Below are 18136 nucleotides of genomic sequence, written 5' to 3'. Positions count from 1 at the left end.
GAGGGGGTTCTGGTTTGTACTGATGAAAAAGAGGAGAGGAAAAAAGAAAGGCCTCTTTCAGGCTAATCTCTTACCCTTCTTTCTTCTATAACATTTATTTGTTGACTAAAATGCCGGCGTGCACCACCCTCCCAGGGTGGATTTTTTGCACTTACTCAAAATTCTCCCTTTCCGCCTTTTTTTTTTTTTTTTTTTGGTAGTCCGGGACGTTTGAAACACCAATAATTCCGATGTGGCACGTCTGTATTTTCTGCTGCAAGAGATGAGAGGAGGAGGAGTGGGCTGAAGGCAAGAAGCAGCGCTCGCCTTGCCAGGCCGGGCTGTGGGAGAAGGCGGGGGGGGGGGATCGCCGCGGGGAACTACGCGGCCCCGCCGCCCCCAGCACGGGCCGCGGAATGTGCGGGGGCTCCGCGGAGCGGCCGCGGCCCCCGGCGCGGCCCCAGCCCCTCTCTGAGCGCTGCCTTTGTGTTGCTTTCCATCCCTTTATCCGGCGATTTCCTTACAGGAGGGATTTTCAGTTACAAAAATAGAACCGTAAATGTTAAAATTAAAAACAAACGTCCTGCTTTGATTTAGTAAAAAAATAAAACAAAATAAAAAGCTCAAGGAAAATGCATACAGAACTGAATACGGCAAATATTTCTGACTCCCGAAGCCTCTCCAAATGTTAGTTGGCAGCAATTCCTTTTGTCTCCTCTCTCAATGCTCACGAGGAGATTATTAGGACATCATTACTGCAAAGCAGGAAAGAGGAAGGCGAAAGATTTAGGCAAAAAATAGCACATTTTCGAATGAAATATGTAGCAACACACGTTTATTGGTTTTATAAAGACATTTATTTACTCTATGAAAATAATGTACAATAAATAATTTGCCATTTACTATTAAAGGATTTGAATAAATAGTCTACATCTAAAACTTAAAAAGAGGAAGGAAAATTCCTCTGGTTTTTTTTTTTAATTTTATTTTATTAAGAAATCTAAAAGTCTCGTTCTGATTCCTGAGAAAGTCGCTTGAAGGATTTACAAATGTTTTCTCTTGGGGGTTGACATCTCTGATGTGCGTGAGAACTATCGGGTGCTTTCTTTTAAAATAAATAAGGAAAAAATAAAACTATAATTAAATACCTGCATTTAGCAAAAAACGGGCTGTTCTTTCATGTGAGCCTTCTAGAATAAATATTGGGAGGGTGATTCGGGTCCCACAGTGTGAGGAGCTTTAAAAGAAAGTGTTGGGGGGGCGGAATGGGGTGATTGAATGAGAGATGGCTTGGGTTTGTTTTGAGGGGTGCCCCCCCTCACTTACAGGAGACTGGGGGGAGCTGGCAGTGGCTCGGGATGGGGCTGGTGCGCCTGGAAGGGGCAGAAACGGCGAGGCGGGCGGGGAGCGGGGGTCGCTATTGGAAATTTAAATGTTGCAAATCTATAGTACAAAGTGCGCTCGTAAAAAAGTCCAGGTCTTCCTCGGAGAAGTGGACGGGGCTCTCCAGGGAGCCCTGGAGACTGGGGGAAAGCCCCTCCGAGAGCTGCAGGCAGGACTCTGCCGAGAAGATGCTCAGCTCTGGCAACAAAGGCGAGTCCTGCCTCTCGGGGTAGGCACGGTCCGAGGGGCCGCCGCCGGCGCTGGGCTCCCCCGCGGCCCCCCGCTCCGCCCCGGCCGCCGCGAACCGCGGGCTCTCGGGCCCCTCGCTCCCCGGCTTTTCGCTTTGGTAGGACCCGCTGGGCTCCGGAGCCGGTCCGAAAGCGGGGATCTCCTCAGCCTCCTCCGCGGGGTCGCTGCCCTCGTCCAGGTTGGGGTAGGCGAGATCCCCGTCGGGGGGTTCTTTGTACTGGGTTTGCCTCTTGTGCTTCATCCGGCGGTTCTGGAACCAGACCTTGACTTGCCGCTCGGTGAGGTCGAGCAGAGCCGCGATCTCCACCCGCCGGGGCCTGCAGAGGTATTTGTTGAAGTGAAATTCCTTCTCCAGCTCCAGCAGCTGCGTGTTGGTGTACGCGGTCCGGAGCCTCCTGGAGCCGCTGGTGTCTGCCAGCCCCTGGATGTCTTAAACACATAGAAAACCGCACGTTGCAAAGAGAGGGAGCGGGGCCAAGTGGAGGGTCCGGATCCGTCCCCTCCCTGTTGCGGGCAGGGCAGAGCCGTGCCCCGCACTAACGAGCATGGGGGGGGGAAGCCGCTACGCGAGAAAATAAATGTTTAATTAAACTCTTCCCACGGTGGAAGAGGGTTGGAAATCACTCCCCGGTCCCCTTGCCCCAAGAAGAAGAAAGGATTATGTTCCCTGGCCTCTCCCTTTAGAGACCTTCCTTCTCTGCCACCTTCGCGGATAAGGGGAATTTCGACCCATTCCTTCTTTTTTTTTTTTTTTTTTTTCTTTTGCCAGTAGTTCGGGGACGGACGCTGCGGGGCTTTGATTTCATTATTCCTGTATTATCTGGCCAATGAGCTCCGGTGTCCGCCCTTCTCCTGCCCGAGCATTTACCTGAACGGTGCCATTAAAATACTGAAAACAGTGAATCGTGCCTTAAACATTTTGTCCCGGGGGAAGGAGGGTCCCTGGCCAGGGCTGCTGAGCTCCCCGGCCAAGAGGCGCCTCGGAGAGAGGCTACTGCTTTATTAGGGGGCTAAGGGAGGATTTGGGGGTGTATTTATTTTATTTTGCAATGGGGAGCTGGCTCTCCCCACCGTGCTGGACGCTGAGAGTCCTGCTCTCGCTCTTTCCGCCTCCCCGTCCTGCTCGTAGCAGCCTCCGCGTTACCCACCCGTTTTTCTTTCCCCCCTCCGCTCTTCTTTCGGGATTTTGGTTTTGGGTTTTTTTTTTTTCCCCGTAGGCTGTAAAAAAAAAAAAAAGCAGGGCTGGGAGAGAAAGTCAAGCAAATGGAGCTGTGGCTCAGCTGCCAGGTCCCCCCGCTGGAGCTAATAAAGAGCCCGGCTCCCCCGGCCCCCTCTCCCTCTTGGCTTTCGCAGAAGTTACAGCAATTTGCTCTTTTATTTGCGGGGGGAGGAGGCAGGAGAAATATCCCCCCCCCCGGCTGTATACATTGCTGCGGTGTATTTTATTGCGTGACACAGTTTCGGGGGAGGTGCGGGGCAAAGTCTCTTCGGGGAGGGGGGGCTGGGGTAGGCTGCTCGGGGGCGGCGGGGGGATTGTTTATTATTCGGATCCTCTCCGATTTCAGCAAACACCCCCTCACCCCCTCATGATACGAACCTGCAGGAGATCCTGCGGCAGGGACCGGCACCGAGGAAGATGATGGGGGGGAAGAAGAGGAAGAAGAGGATGGAGCCTGGGTAGCTTTCTTGGACGATTTCTTCTCCTTCATCCAGGGGAATTCCGCTGCCAAGGGGCCGGGCTGTGCCGGAGGCTGGGGCTGGAGCTGGAGCAGGCCATGAGATGCTCTTTTTTGGCTCCTCGGTCTTGCCTGGCTGCTGGAACAAGGATTCAGGCTGAGGACGGTTTGCTCAAAAGGAGGAGGAATTAATGTCGAGTCCTTGATTGATGAAGTTTGAAATGTCTCCAGGACAGCGGGAAGAGACGTCAGGCACTCTGCGAGCGAAGGCTGGCTATTTATAAACCCGATCTCCCTCTCAAATTCAAAATTCATGGCTTTTCCAGGGCCCAGGGTTTAAAAAGCGGGAGGGGGGAGAGGGAGGAGGAGGGGGAGAGGGAAAGAAATCTGAGGGCCTCAGTTTTTATGGCAGTGATGATGATGGTTCTCGGGCTTTTTATAATTGTTATATTGCTGATAATACAGGCGTATGGGGACCTTGCTCTATTAAACTCGAGACTGGGGCGAAATTGCAGCCAATTCCTGGTCACGTGGCCAGCCCTGGCCAATGGCAGGCGGGGCCTGGTGGCAAACAGAAAGCATTATTTTCTTTAATTGATTAAAAAAAAAAAAAAAAAAAAAGGCGAGAGATCCCCAGAAAAGCCTCCCCCCCCCCCGCCACCATCCCTTCTCGGCCGGCCGCGGGCTGCCGGGCGGCTCTGCCGGGGCTGGGGGGCTGCGGGCAGGGAGCCGCTGCCTGCGCTGCCTTCGCTGCCTGGTGCTGCCTGCGCTGCCTGGTGCTGCCTGGTGCTGCCTCGCTGCCTGCCCTGCCTGCCCTGCCTGTGTCGGACGGCTCCAGACACCCTCGCTGAGCTCCCGAGAGTTTGTACCCGCGGGAGGGGAAAAACCAGGCGTGGGAAAAGGGGCTTTGCCTCCCCCCCCCCCCCGAGGTGCCCGCCTGCAGCCAGGGAAATGCAGCCTAAACGGACAGGCGAGCTGGGATAGCGGGTCTGGCAACCGAGGCCAGGGCTGCCTGGGTGTATTTGCATGTCATATGTATACTGCAGAACTTGGAAAGTTCAAGCCAGCAGGAAGGTTTGGTCCGGAGGTTTGTGTCTGAGTCTGGATATGAGCACTTAGGAAATCAAGTGAGCTTTCAAGTCGAGTTAGACCAGCCTGACTTACCTGGTTAAACTACTTTTAAAGAAACAGCGTAATCCTTCTGCTTCTAAAGCCAGACTTAATGGACCCTTTGCACTTTCCTTAAAGGCCAAACATGTTTTAAGGTCATGGATATCTTTGGAATCACATTTCTTCCTTCCCATCTTTTTTCCCCCTTTTCCCCCACCACCAATAAACAGCGCCACTTCCAGAGTTTACAAAATAAATAAATAAAATGAAAAGTCATTTCCCAGGAAGATTTGTTTTTTTCCTTTTAAAGTGCCCGGGTCCACACAAACCGAAAAGAAGAGATAAACGATCAATCTTTTTCTCGAAAGACTTTTGACAGCTCGGCCTAACTCACTGAGCAAAGAAATCCGGCTTTTGGTAAAGAGTCACTTAAACCAAGAAATATTTAAAAAGTTTAATCCAAGGGCCTGAATTCGGAAAGTCTAGAAAGTCAAAATTTCGTGGGGGGGGGGGGGGGAAATAAGCTGCCTGCTGCAGAATGGCAATGTGGCTGGTTTGCAGTTTGTTTGTTCAAGCTCCATTTCTCCCATTTTGCAGCAGAGAGGGACTGGCAGGCTGCATTCACGCAGGGAGAAGCCTAGAAACTTTTGTCAGTTCAAGCATCTGTGTGGGTGGTAAGGGTTTCTGAGAAACACATAATAAATCTAAAGCTGAAGCCGAGGCCGAAGCACAGTTTAGCAAATGGGTGAAGAAAATAAAAAAGCATTTACAAAACCCAGCTCAATTGAAGGGAGAATTTCCCTAAATATTTCATATCTGTGAATGTGCTTATCGAAATCAGCATAAATCTACTCAATCTCAGCAGATCAGGACGGATGCAAAAATTAATAGTTAAGTTTTCGATAATTTCTTGCTTGTTTGGGCTAAAGTGGCATTTTGGGTGTCTCAGGCTTTGTCATGAGGCTGCCAGTTCCTCCTTTTTGAGGGACAGTGCGGTTCACTGGGGAGCTGGGATGCGGCGAAAGAGTTTGGGATGCGAAAGCAAACTCTTTCCAGCCACTCCCAACTGTTCTCGCTGCTTTTGCTAACACTAAAGTTGCAAGCGGGGGAAAAAAAATAGAAAGAAATAAAAAAGAAAAGAAAAGAAAAAAGAACCTCTTGGGGAAAGAGGGATTTTTCCCACGCACAATGCGGAGGCACAAGGAAAAAAAAATCTTCCTACTCAAGGGGAAAGGCATCACCTTATACAAATAAATTCTCAGGCTTAGTGAATGATAGAGAAATGCAATAATTGTAAGACAAACCCGGGCCTGCTGCTTTAATGCAGTGGTGCAAATTAAACCGTGGATGTGAGGAGTTGTAGGAGAGGGAGCCCATCGAGAAACTGAGAGGTGGTACACTCTGAGCCTCGGAATTGGCTTCTTTTTCCCAATTTTAACTAGTTCCTGGGAATCCCTGACACAAACCCCAGCAACATGGCGACCAGGATGCAAGATGGAAAAATATATTCAAGGGGGGGGGAAGCCAACGACAAACCCAAGCCCAACCCAAGCTCTTGTTCCCTGAGCCGATCCCAATCAGAGCCTGCACGCTTTTATGCTTTTAAATTATAGTATCCCCGAATGGTAAATTGCTCTCTGCATGGACGGGCATAACCCAGCCCCGGTCCTGGGGAGAAAAACAAGCCCTGTCTCTCTGTTACACCGTTATTTATTATTGCGCGAAGGTTATAATTATTAACCTGGAACTTCATTTATTAAGAGAGATCAGAGATGGAAAGAAGCATGAGATCATTTCTCATGTAAAGCTTTCTCCACTCGACCTTTTTATATGTCTGGGTTTATCCAGGCACCTATGGATGTCCCTGGCTGTGCACACAGGTGTATAAAATACAGGGACACACACACACTCCCTGTTTCTACAGCCCAGCCCTTTTTTCGGTACCTTTTACAGCCTTTTCACCCTTTTCTCCCGGCAGCAATCAAAATCTCCCTCTCCTTTCCTCCAGAGGGAAACTTCCCCTCTTCATCAGCCACAGAAATGGAGCATTTCGAGCCTGACGAGCAGTTCACCCCCTTTCCAGAACCATAAAACTTTTATTGGCCCACGCTGCTTTAATATAAGTTTTCTTAGGGCTTTAGAGCATGAAAGGCAAATTATTCACGGCATTATCCCATCTGCTTTTGCTGCTGGCAAAGGGTTACTCTGCCTTTTGCTTGCACTGATAATGTAACCTTCGGCAGCCGCTTTTTCCCCCGTTTCTTAACGATTTTAGATGCGTGTGTTAGTCTGAGGGGGTGTAGGTGTGTGCGTTTGTGTGCATGTGTGTGCACGTGTGTGCATGTGTGTGCATGTGTGTGCACATGTGCGTGTATTTTAATAATAATTAATTATAATAAGTAATTTCATTTCTCTTCACTTTTAAGGTCCCCGCATGGAAACTCTGGGCCCTTTTTCTTTTTTTTTCTTTCTTTTTTTCTTTCTTTTTTGTGTGATTAATCCTTTTCCTTTGTTTTCATTTGCGGCCCAATGGCAGCCCGGCCCCGGCGCCACGTGACCCCCCTTTGTGGCCGCGGGCGCGGGCCGGGCCGCGCAGGGGCCGCGCAGGGGCCGCGCAGGGGGCGGCGGGGCCGGCCCGACCGCTCTTGGCCCGAACCCCCGGGGTTTCACCCCAAAAGGGGACGCAGACATGAATCCCGCTGTCTGGACTCTGGAACATTTCGAGGGGTCCCTTTCCTGCGTTCTCTTCGCTGTTTTTACGTACACGTGATTTATTTTTGCCTTTAAAGCCGACTGATAGGACAAGATAAAATTGATAACAGAAAGTTTATTCAAGAATTGTTCAACAGACAACCCTTAAGCAAGGAAATAAAATAACTACTATAAGAACAAAGAAAGATCTCCAAAGAGGAGGGGTGAGGTGGGAGGGAGGGATTAGCTATAGTTCTTCTAATTCAGGACTATACAATTACAGTCTGGTTCTGCTCTCATGCCTCCAGTAGAACTAATTACATTATTCATAAGTACGAAGGTAACATAAAACTACTGGTCTTTCTAAATTACAATAACTAAAATAAGCTTGTTGTACAATGACAAGGAAACACAATGTCCTTTATAACAAGTAAATACTAAAAAAGTACAATTTGATTCTTTTTTCCTCATATAAATACATAATATTGGGGATAAATAATACAAAAAAAGGAAAATATTTTAAACTGGCTATAACCAATAAATATATATGAATGTTCACCAGAACACACACCTATTGAAGGACATCTCGACTGAGTTGGACGAAAGCCCTTCAAAGTTGTTTTTATACCCATTATATGTAAACTCTAAGTGCAACAAAGATGTCCAGACAAGAAAGCATTAGCAAATACTAGAGATCCATTCACTTCTGCTTCGATTGGAGGACATTCCGTTTGTTCAAATATACCCTGTTTTCACGTAAGGTCAAGAGAAGAGGAGGAAAGAAGCGTAGGACTTCTAAGTCTTAAGATTGCTTTTCTGTTAACGAACCCTAAGAAAAATACCCCCAAAACAAAAAACCCCGGCGTTGTCGAATGGAGACTTCATGTCATCAGAGGCAAAGGTGGGAAAATATTCAGACCTGTCAACTCTTTCTTCCTCTCTTTGGACTGCTGTTATTGTTGGTGGGGGGTTTTACGCATTTCAAAAACTTTTTTCCCGAACCTTTTGCAATTCTTAGACCTCTCTTACTCTAATTTTTAAAATTATTATTATTTTTGAGAGGGGAGGCATGGGCCGGAGGGGAAGAGCGTGAATCCCACGCGTTGGCAGGTATGTATATTTGCAGTTTATGTGGGGACTGATGGGAATTTACTCGGCGAAAAAGGATGCGCTTCCTCTGAAGGCTGGAAAGGAAAGCGCGAGGTTCCTCTTGAGAAGGAGTTGGAGAGGAGGGTAGTTTTCTTGTGAATCTCTTTTGATTGCATATGTGTACACGTGTGCATGTTTATGTAGATGCAGAGACACCAACTGTAAAGACTTGGCTGGCTGACTATTCTCCTTTCCAGTGTCCGAGAATTATCAGTGACGATCTGGACTTGGTTTGGAAATGAAGGATGTTGCTGCTTAAAATCTGCTAGATTCCCACAAAACTACCCCAAACCCATTTCAGAAGCATTTGTGTTGAAACACAGGAGGTATATCTCTTCAGAGAGAGAGCTGCTTTTGGCAGTAAATACTGAAGTGGTTGGAAATTGTGCCTAAAAAACCCAGAAATAATAATAGCAAGCACAACAACCTGGTAGAAATTGCCCTGTCAAAGAAAGAAAGAAAATAGCTCAACACAAATGTTCCTGAAGCCGATCCTGCCCTCTTCCCCTCTCCCATGCCCCGTGGCGGGGTCCCATCCGCTTCGCCTGAGCCGGTCCCTGCTCCCTATCACAGGTGGGTCAGCTTGGGCGCCTCTTGGATTCTGCCCTGAGAAGAAGCGTGGTGCGTGGAAAGGTCTGTGTAGGTGGGGTGGGTCTCGCATGGTCCGTGGTGCTGGCTCGGGGGCATCTGTGGAGGCCCGTTGTAGTCCATGTTGGCAGCCTGGTGATGTGGCAGGTGATTGAGGCCGTAAAGGGACGGGCCAGAGGTGGGCATAGAATCCACATAGTTACCTCCAACATAGACGGGGCTTCCCTGCATACTGGGAGTCCCATAGGCCACCCCATTCCCTTGTAAGACGTGGGGGTCGTACTCGGGGGCCGTGTTGGCATATTTCTGTTGGGAAGGGCAGCCTTTGATGGGGTTTTGGTAGTTAGTTGACATGGCATAGGCATTTTGGTGGGGTTTATTGAAGGAAGGCGGCGAGGGGGCATCATAGTTACTGCTCATGGTATGCAAGGCGTTCATAAATCCGGCGGAGGATTGCATGGGCTGGGGCGGGCTGCCGGTGGGGGAAGGCCCTCCAGAGGAAGACCCCATGCCTTTCGACTTCTGATCTTTCTTATACTTCATCCTCCTGTTCTGGAACCAGATCTTGATCTGCCTCTCGCTGAGGTTCAGCAGGTTGGCCATCTCCACGCGGCGGGGCCTGCACAGGTAGCGGTTGAAGTGGAATTCCTTCTCCAGCTCCACCAGCTGAGCACTGGTGTAGGCTGTGCGGGCTCTCTTGGAGGCCGAGGAGCCTGGAGGGCTTTTCTCACCGCTGCAGGTTTCTGCTGGCCGCGAAATGAAATAAAAGATAATTACTTACATGCAGAAATTGAATGCATCGTTTCTTAATAAATCCTGGAACAGGCACAAGAGTTCGACCCCCCCTTCCCTCACCCCTTTGCATTAGCCTGCACTCCATAATCATGTCATTTATTAAGAGTTCTGTTCTCCAAAGCTGCCCCTGGTTTATGAAAATTTGATCATGTCATGTAGAAAAGGATTCCAGGGCCATTTATTTAGGAGTCGATTATTTCCAACAGATAATTTTGAGAAAATAATATTTGGCAAGGGGGCAGTCACTGCAAAGCCAATTAATACTAACACGGGTCAGTGTTGGGAGGTATGTTGTTTGCTGAGGTACGAGTGCACACACACACGCACATCTTGTGTGTGTCTTGTATTTGTGTAACACAAATATTTGCAGGTACTTTGTTAAACACCAAATCGCATTTGTACCTACCTTTTTGTGAGATAAACATGTATATAACAGCTAAATTATATTAACGTAGCGTGAAGTGTGTGCCACAAAGTTTATATGAATATATTTGTCAAAACAGTGATATTTCCATACTGTTTTTTTTTCTTGATCATGTTAGAGAAGCACGTGTATGCATGCAAGAATAAGCATGTGTTTATGCATATGCTCTATTATATGCGCACACACACTCCGAGCACCATGTTTACTGTTGTGTCTGGAGGCAGGGAGGTGGGAAGAGAACAAGCACTCTGCTTTATCATCGCTAGGTTGAGCAGTGGGTGTACATTTTCATGTATCTGTATCTACACAGTCAGACATTGGCTGCGTACAACCGCCTGGTTGTATTTCCCTGTGGTGCTCTGGATATGTTTAAAATAAACCAAGTGTGCGCAGTCAGTGCTGCAGGATGGGCCAAGGCTCGCTCAGCCTGGCTGGGGCATGCAGCTGGCAGTCTTGGGATCGTGCCCAGCACCGGGATCCTCGCTGCATCCTTGCTGGATCCTTGCTGCGTCCTCTCCCTCTCTCCCCTCCCTCCAAACAAGACCACTCCGGCCGGTGGCTTCGTTACCTCGCTGTTTAGGGAAGCGGAGGGTTACAAAAGCAGAACAGTGTACCTGTGCTAGGGGAGCTGTTTTTCTGTTTGGAGTTTTGCCTCGATTCTTTCATCCAGGGGAAAATCTGCTTGGTGAGACTGGCGTTTGCACTGAGGTTGGCTTTGCTGGGGGCAGTTTTACTGCTCCCCGACTGGTTATTGCTGTTGCTACTGGTGCTGTTGGTGGCAGGGTTTGGGGGCGGCGAGACGGGGGGAGGCGGATGGTGCTCCTGGGGCAAACTTGGACGCATGCAGCTCCCGTTCAGGTCTTTACTTTTTGCGTGTGGGGTTGTGTTGCCAAGAGACTGGAGGGAGCAGGCGGACCTCTGGTAGTCGTTCTCCACGTGAGAGGCCGGCTGGAAGGACTGCTGGGGACCCTCGTAGCCGAACCCATTGGCACTCCCATAGGAGTAACCCCCAAAGAGCGTGGAGCTGTCGTAGTACGTTGTCTTCTGCATCTCTGGGACTCCCCAAAATGATTTTTCCGGCTACCAGGGTCTTGACACCCCTATGGCAGAACATTGGCACCCCAAGGCCACGTGACAGGCCGTTTCCAGCTGTCTATTGGAAGCTGACCTGAAAGGTTAGGAGAAAACACACAATAATAGTACCCGGCCTATGAATCCATCTTGGGGCCTGAAAGGCCCATGACATGAATAGGGTCCCGCAGAACAGGGCGAACAGATGCTTTGAGCAGATTTTGTCCTGTGTGCAGCCTAAGGAGGCTCAACAAATGTTACAGTGCAAAAGTGTTGAGCTGATTTTGGGGGGTGGTTTTCCTGGTTGGTTGGTTGGTTGCACCTCTTTTTCCCTTAGAGGATAGCACCCAGGATGTATAACTACACACATGCTTTATAAGTACACGTGGTTTCATCTGTATACATCTATTTACTTCTATATTTATCTATATACATACATACACACACCCATGCATACACATATGCTCCCATATAAATGTGTGTGTGTGTATGCATGTAGATGTGTGTGTTGTGGGCACGTATACACATCCATGTCCAGATAGCACACACATTAACGTAAATATAGGAATACAGAATGGATAATTGCTAGCTACAAGCATGAAAGGAATGAAAGTCTTGCTTTCTTATCCCCGACCTATTCAAATCAGCCATTCGCACACATAAAAACCAGCAAGACATTGTATCATCAGAAATTAAAAGTCTGCTAAGTTTATTGTAGGGCCTCTGTCCAGTATATTTGTTTTTAAACTGAAAACAGCAAATAGTCAATATGTTTTATCCAGGTAACGGTGTCCTGACACAGTTGGCTTGATTTGCTGTTTACACAGGGACTCACAATGTCTTTGGAATTCAGTGCAAATATTTTAAGCAGATTTAAGCACGGGCATGAATTCAAGAATGTGCTTCCTTTGGCCTGTTTGTTAGTCTCTCCCTTTCTGGTAGCACAGGTTGTATTTAGAAAACATACCCCTTCATTGCCTGCACTGCTTTGTACTCAGCGGTCCTGAATCTGGAACTACCATTGGCAAGATGTGATTCCAAAACCAGTTTAATTGCTGTTGGTTTTTTTCCTTGGAAAACAAACACGTCACCAGGCCATTTGCTCTTAACTTTCTACCTCTTTGACATTTCATCGTTCCTCCCTCCCTCAATCCAAGCTCAAAAAGTCTGAAAAACCAGTCCAAAGCCTCAAATTACAAAATCAAACCTTCCTTTTTTCTTTCTTTCTCTGACCTTTTTATTTTTCTTTCTTTCTTTCTTTCTTTTTCTTTTCTCAAAGCATAAACTTTCTCTACCATAAAGACAGAGTAGAAATACCCTTAGAAATGTGAAAACTATCTTGACCTGAAAATAATCTGATGTGTGAGGATCAATCAAGCAGCACACGTATTTTAAAAAGGCAGGGACTTCTCTCTGCAGCTCAGAGTTTGCGAGGAGCCACTGTGCATTTTGTTTTGAAATTGATATCCATTGTATATTTAATTGTATCTCTTGTATATTTAATTTTATCGGGGCTCTTTCATTCTCTAAAATAAAATAAAATAAACTCTGTGGAGATAAAGTCTAATGCGATATTTCTAAGTACCAGGGTTTAACAGAAGCCACAGCTCGACAATAAATAACATCTTTTTTCCCCGTCCCTGACTGCTGTGTTCTTAAGTCATGTCATATGAAACCTCTGTATACTTCTAACACAGCCTCAGACAACGTGTCCACGAAGGGACTGCTTCGCTTTTTTACACTGATTAAATCCTTTATGCATTCCCAAATCTGTATTGTATCTTCCACGGAGATGTATTATTGTCTACAGAGAGGATGATATCCTTGCTGGGAGTTATTCTCATTTGGTTTCCTCGCCATGATAAATACGTCTTATTAAAAAGTAGACTCCACTACCCGAGCCGAGAAGCTGTGAATTAATTAATAAACAGCAGCGCCTTTATTATGAATAGGTTTGCTGAAAATATCTACGAGGGCAGAGGTGGGAATTTCTCCAAGGCCTTCCTGTCTGGCTTAGGTTTCTTAAAAAAAAAAACAACAAAACAAAACAAACCCAAACCAGAAGCAAGCGCAGAGGCTCAGCTAAAGCAGCTAAAAATAACAGCGACGATTTTTTTTTTTTTAAATGTCCATAAAATAAATTTACAATCCCCTTCGCCCAAAAGCTCGCTCGCTTGTGGCTTCCACAGAAGATTTGCTTTGTACCTCATCTCTCAGCGCCTCACAAATGCCGCTCATTTATCTTCGCCGAGGACGGCCGCAATCCTAATTATTTACTCCAAGGAATTGCTTTAAAAAAAAAAAAATCTCAGGCAGAATAATAAATATTCGATTATCTCCTGTTCCAATTAAACCCAGGCAGGATCCGCGCTGGGTGTTTCATCACACTCCAAGTTTCACTTTGCGAGCGGTAACATTTAACCACAAACTCTTTGCCTGCAACTTTTGAGTGCGAGGATTTAGAGACATTTTAAAAAAAAAAAAAAAATCAGGGGAAGGTGCAAGAGGGAAAGGGCTGCGGGGAGGAGGATGCTCGGGGGAAAAAATCAGGCGGTCGGGAGAAAAAGAGAAAAGAAATCTAAGGCAGAGGTATTCTCCTGTAAAGCCATCCCCTCCATGTTGGAAATCCTAAATTCACAACCTGACCGTGTTTATGAAGAAGAGCAGCGCTTTTCCCCTCCCCCCGCCCCCTCCTAAGGTATATTTCCCAGAGCCAGCGAAAACAGGCATAGCCCTGCTTTTAATTTAAATTATTATTAATAATAAATATTCTAAACATGCCCTTAACAATAGGTCGGCTGCTCAGAAAGAGCTCAAATCCCGGCGACTGCCTTGAGGTGGATATGCCTGGAAAATAGAGACACATTCCTAAAATTTCCCTCTTCCCTCCCCCCACGATCGAGCTTCACCCCAACCAGAACTCCCCCAGTTGTAAAGCAGGGGGGAAAAAAGGGCCCTGGATGAGGGCTGCAAAAGAGTCTCTGCGTGGAAGGAAGCTTAAAGCTTGTGAACTCTTCTTGAACCGAGATTGGAGTCATATGGTCATAAATCATTGGGACATATACTCCGCCATTCACAAAGTGATAGCCTATTTGAGTCCGGCTTACCTTAGTCTCTGACGAGCAAAGCACAGGCAGACATAATATATTTTCACATCCAGCATCCACGCAATCAATAAGCAAGGAATGACCCCCTTCCTTTAAAAACGTTAAAGGAATATACGAGAGAGAGGGAAAAAATCCAGCATATGCATGTATATACGTATAAAAAAAAAGCCAAAACAGAGGGGGAGGGGGCTCAGCCAGTGGAGCTTTCGGTTACGGCAGCTCAAATTGTCTCTCTGTCTCCGTTTGGGAAGAGGAAAAAAAAAAAAAAAATCAAGATGCTTTCCAGCTTCCAAGATGTGCAGAAAAGCTGAGGGCTTTGAATGGACAAACCCTGAGATTCTAGTTGCCCTATAGACTGGTACGCGCTGCTCACTGATAACAATGGCCTCTGCTTTACCACAGCAAAGGGGAAGAAGGGAAAGGAGAAGGGAAAAAAAAAAAAGAAAGAAAGAAAAGCTGAACACAACACCCCCCCCCCCCCCTTTTAACTATGCAATGCTTGGCTGGGATTAAAATAATAACGAAAAGAATCCAGGCTACGGGGGGGTGTGGGTGGGCGACGGGGGGAATAAAACGGAGGGGATATTTAAAAATAAAGATTTGGTTTGGATTGCCGGGCAAAGCCAACGAGCCTCCCAAACAGCGTCACTAGTGAAAAATTATGCTAATTGCAGACGTGGTGGACAGAGGCCTAGGCAGAAAGATAGCAAAGCTTGCCTTTGATTCACGTGTTTAACAATTAGGTGTCAATTTATGCTAATAAACCGTTTCAACATAGTCATAGTCTCCCCCCTCCCCTTCCGCGGCGGCAATCGCGGCTCTTTCAATAGCTGATGCTTTTCCTCCCCCGGCCCTTCGGCTGCGTTTGGCTCCTCGCAGAGCCCCCCCCTCCATGAAACCCACTTTTCTGGGGCCCGGGGAGGGGGACGGGGGGGGGACGGGAGCCGCCGACCCCGGTGTTTGCAAGGGTGGAGGGGCAGGGGGGGAGGAATCTCTTGTGTTGATGCAACTCCGCAGCCCCGCGTAACTTCGGCGTTAAGTTTGTGCGTCCCAATGTCTGGGGGCTCCTCTCACCCCTCGGCCTCCGCCGGGGATTAGGTGCAGGGTTTGGGGGGGGCGGGGAGGGGGGGTGTCAGGGCGCAAATCACCCCCAGGGGAGGCCAAGGCAGCGAGGTGTTGAACAATAAAGATGATTATTATTGCTATTATTAATAACGCCGTTATTGCTATGCAAGGCGCTGCTGCTGTCGCCACGGGAGATTTATGCTTTTCCCCGCTCCCACACGGCTGCCGAAAGCAGAAACTCGCCAAGATGCGTTTTGGGGAAAGTCCGTGACGAGGAGGGGCTGGCGAGTGGGAGGAAGGCAGGGCAAGGAATTTAGGTGTCTGCACTTTTTTTTTTTTTTAAAGTGTTACTTTTGTTTCACATCGCAATTATCTTCCCTCCTTTAATTCTGGCGCTCACTCCTTTGGGTTAAGTGCTGACGGGGTTGAATTTACGTTTAGCAAAGCAAGAAAAAGAGGGACCACAAAGGCTCTTTGGACTTCGCTGGGAAGGTATGACCCTTCGGGGGGTTTGCATCGCCCTTTTTTATTTTGTGTGTGTGCACCTTTAGGCTGATAACTCTGGAAAGAAAAAGAAGGGTGTCCAAGTAAACATTTGACTTTTGAGAGGACTTACTCTGGGTTGGACAGCCAAGGTTTTCTAGGTGACGGATAAAGTCTTATCCCAAGGACTACGGTGTTTCCAGCTATTGTTCTGGCTGCAGCGTTCAGATCCCAGACGTGAGGGTTTCGGCCAGGGACACCATTATGGCGAGATTTTCCCCCCCCCATCTGACTTTTTATGAACTGCTCCAACATAAATCTTCTGCTACGAGAGAGTTTCTATTTTGGAGCCCCGGTGTTGAAATTCCAGGGAAGGAAGGAGGAAAAACAGTCGTGGACTATTCTTTTAAAGACTTCTCTGTAGGTGAAGTACTCTATAGGTTTCTGAGTATGGACCTCCACTGACTTACTTGGAGTACATAGGCAATCAGAAGTACCTCGGATTCTGCAAGTAACTCCTCTGAAGTGCAAAATTTTGTTTTAACCTTAACTGGCAGCCGCAAAAAAAACTGTTAAGAAGGTCGTTGCACGTTTATATCTTGAGCTCCTGTAAGTAGTTTTTTTAGGCTCCCTGCGTATTGCCATCTCTGCTTTGGTTGCAGCTTATTTTTCTTTAAAATGTAACTCCCTCGCACTCGTCACGAAATCAGCAGCAAATGTTGCAATCTGACTGGATTTCCCTTCAAAGGGAGTACAGGAAATATCTTCCATTTAAAACACTCCCTTAAAGTTACGGCCATAAATCACAAAGTTTAAAGACAAGCCAGTAGCAAAATGAAAACACTCAGCTGAAATCCAGGGCAGCCGTGCTTATTCTGGGGTTGGGGGGGGGGGGGGGGAAGTCACGTTGGGTGACTTTAGAGAAGGAATGGCTTCCAAGCCTGATGCAGAGGGAGATACAGAGACACACACAGACAGGGCACCAGGTAGGATATTCAGCAAAACTCACCAATTCTCGGACGGCTGGTCCAGCAAATACGAGGCAGCGGTGGACTTTGAGAAAGGAGAAGAACTGGGAGGAAAAAAAAAAAGGGGGGGGGAAAGTATGAAACTTCGGTCAGAAAAGCGTGGACAAGGGGATTCATCACGGAGAGAAACCTTTGGGTGGAAATGGGGAGAAGACAGGCTCTACTGAACAAAAGCCCCAGCATTTCCTCTGAGATTGTCTCCCATCCAAGTAACCACGGCATTTCCAGGGTTTGCATGGTCTCCATCCATTGATAACCCAATATTCTCATCAGAGGCGCTGGACACCAGGTTTATTTCTGTAAATCTGATGCGATCCCCTGTCTCCCCGGCGTTTCCTTCCACCTTCCCCCGTGGAAACCCCCCGGCGAGGGAAACGCTTCGCCCGTTCTGGGGTTCGCGTTAGTGATGGAAACGGTTTGGCGTGAACCGTGGGCGGTTTGTCCACGGCTGGTGGTGAACTCTGAATGTAATTTTAAATATATATATATCGGGAAGTGTTTTGGTTAAATTCTGGTGGTAATTTCAGAGATAAATGCGTTTAAGATATTAAATAGATGTAGATAATTAGCTCTGGGTTCAACAACAGGATAACAGTAGGGAAAATACGAGGCCGTTTTCCTGAAAGGCAGAAAAGCCTTAAGGATTCAGAATATGTTTTTTCGTGTTTCTCCGATGTGGTCGGAAGATCGCCACGAAGTAGGGGAGGACGGAGGTGCTTTATAGTGTACGTGGACACCATTCACACCGCAGTGATTTGGTATCAGAATTAACGGTTTCGAGCCGTAAACATTTTTAAAGCCACGCCGAGATTTATCACCGCAACTTTGGCACGAAGGACTCGGAAAGGGAGAAAGAAGGGGAGAAAGAAAAAGCAATCTCATTTAAAAATATTTTCGTTTTGGGAAACATTCAGTCGCTTTAATAATCCTGTTTCCGTTCTGTATGTTGATGTTATTAATCTCGAATAAAAATGTTCCCCTCACACCCCTACTCTGCTTGTGACAACATCCCCGAGTCCATAAATCACCCGCGGATGCTTCGTGACCTTCTCTAGTCGGCGGCCTATAGCTGTATTTTTTATTAGTATTATTATTACATGCGCGCACACTTTAATACACAGCTTTGGCAATATTCCACTTACATCACAGCCTTCCCCGGTTAACTGGGGCTTTTCAGTTCCCTCTGTAGAGTACACACAGAGATTTGTAAAGAGGGAGAAAAAAAAAAAAGAAAAGAAAACACCCTTTCTGCGCTGTGAGCTCAGCAAACGCAAGCTGAGTCTCGGCAAGTTCCTCCCACGCCGGGCCCGGGGAAGAAGGGGAGAAGTGGGCAGCCCG

General features: G+C 47.5%; 2 protein-coding genes across 3 annotated transcripts; both read right to left on the bottom strand.

The window, feature by feature from the left end:
* Positions 1-823: 823 nt before the first annotated feature.
* On the bottom strand, positions 824-3630 carry HOXB2 (homeobox B2). The gene is made up of 2 exons (XM_050911707.1): positions 3209-3630; positions 824-2040 (listed from the first exon to the last, which is right to left on the bottom strand). Exons 1-2 carry the CDS (start codon positions 3600-3602, stop codon positions 1397-1399), a joined length of 1038 nt encoding a protein of 345 aa, XP_050767664.1. The 5' UTR covers positions 3603-3630; the 3' UTR covers positions 824-1396.
* Positions 3631-8804: 5174 nt separating this feature from the next.
* Positions 8805-11094, bottom strand: HOXB3 (homeobox B3). 2 transcript variants are annotated; one of them, XM_050911687.1, is made up of 2 exons: positions 10659-11094; positions 8805-9571 (listed from the first exon to the last, which is right to left on the bottom strand). In XM_050911687.1, the coding sequence occupies exons 1-2, from the start codon at positions 11092-11094 to the stop codon at positions 8805-8807; spliced, it is 1203 nt and encodes a 400-aa protein (XP_050767644.1). The 2 variants fall into 2 exon arrangements, with proteins under 2 accessions (XP_050767644.1, XP_050767646.1); XM_050911689.1 differs by having other exon boundaries at positions 8805-9568.
* Between the last annotated feature and the right edge of the window lie 7042 nt (positions 11095-18136).

Source organism: Gymnogyps californianus, chromosome 28, assembly GCF_018139145.2.
Source record: "Gymnogyps californianus isolate 813 chromosome 28, ASM1813914v2, whole genome shotgun sequence".
NCBI classification, from domain to species: domain Eukaryota; kingdom Metazoa; phylum Chordata; class Aves; order Accipitriformes; family Cathartidae; genus Gymnogyps; species Gymnogyps californianus.
This window is presented reverse-complemented; position numbering and strand designations above follow the sequence as displayed.

Excerpts from the sequence above, each read along its gene's own strand:
- HOXB3 (XM_050911687.1), bottom strand. The coding sequence starts at position 11,094 with ATGCAGAAGACAACGTACTACGACAGCTCCACGCTCTTTGGGGGTTAC. Across the intron at positions 9,572-10,658 it reads AAACAGCTCCCCTAGCACAG|CAGAAACCTGCAGCGGTGAG; the intron begins GTACACTGTTCT and ends TTTCGCGGCCAG.
- HOXB2 (XM_050911707.1), bottom strand. The coding sequence starts at position 3,602 with ATGAATTTTGAATTTGAGAGGGAGATCGGGTTTATAAATAGCCAGCCT. Across the intron at positions 2,041-3,208 it reads TGCCGCAGGATCTCCTGCAG|ACATCCAGGGGCTGGCAGAC; the intron begins GTTCGTATCATG and ends TATGTGTTTAAG.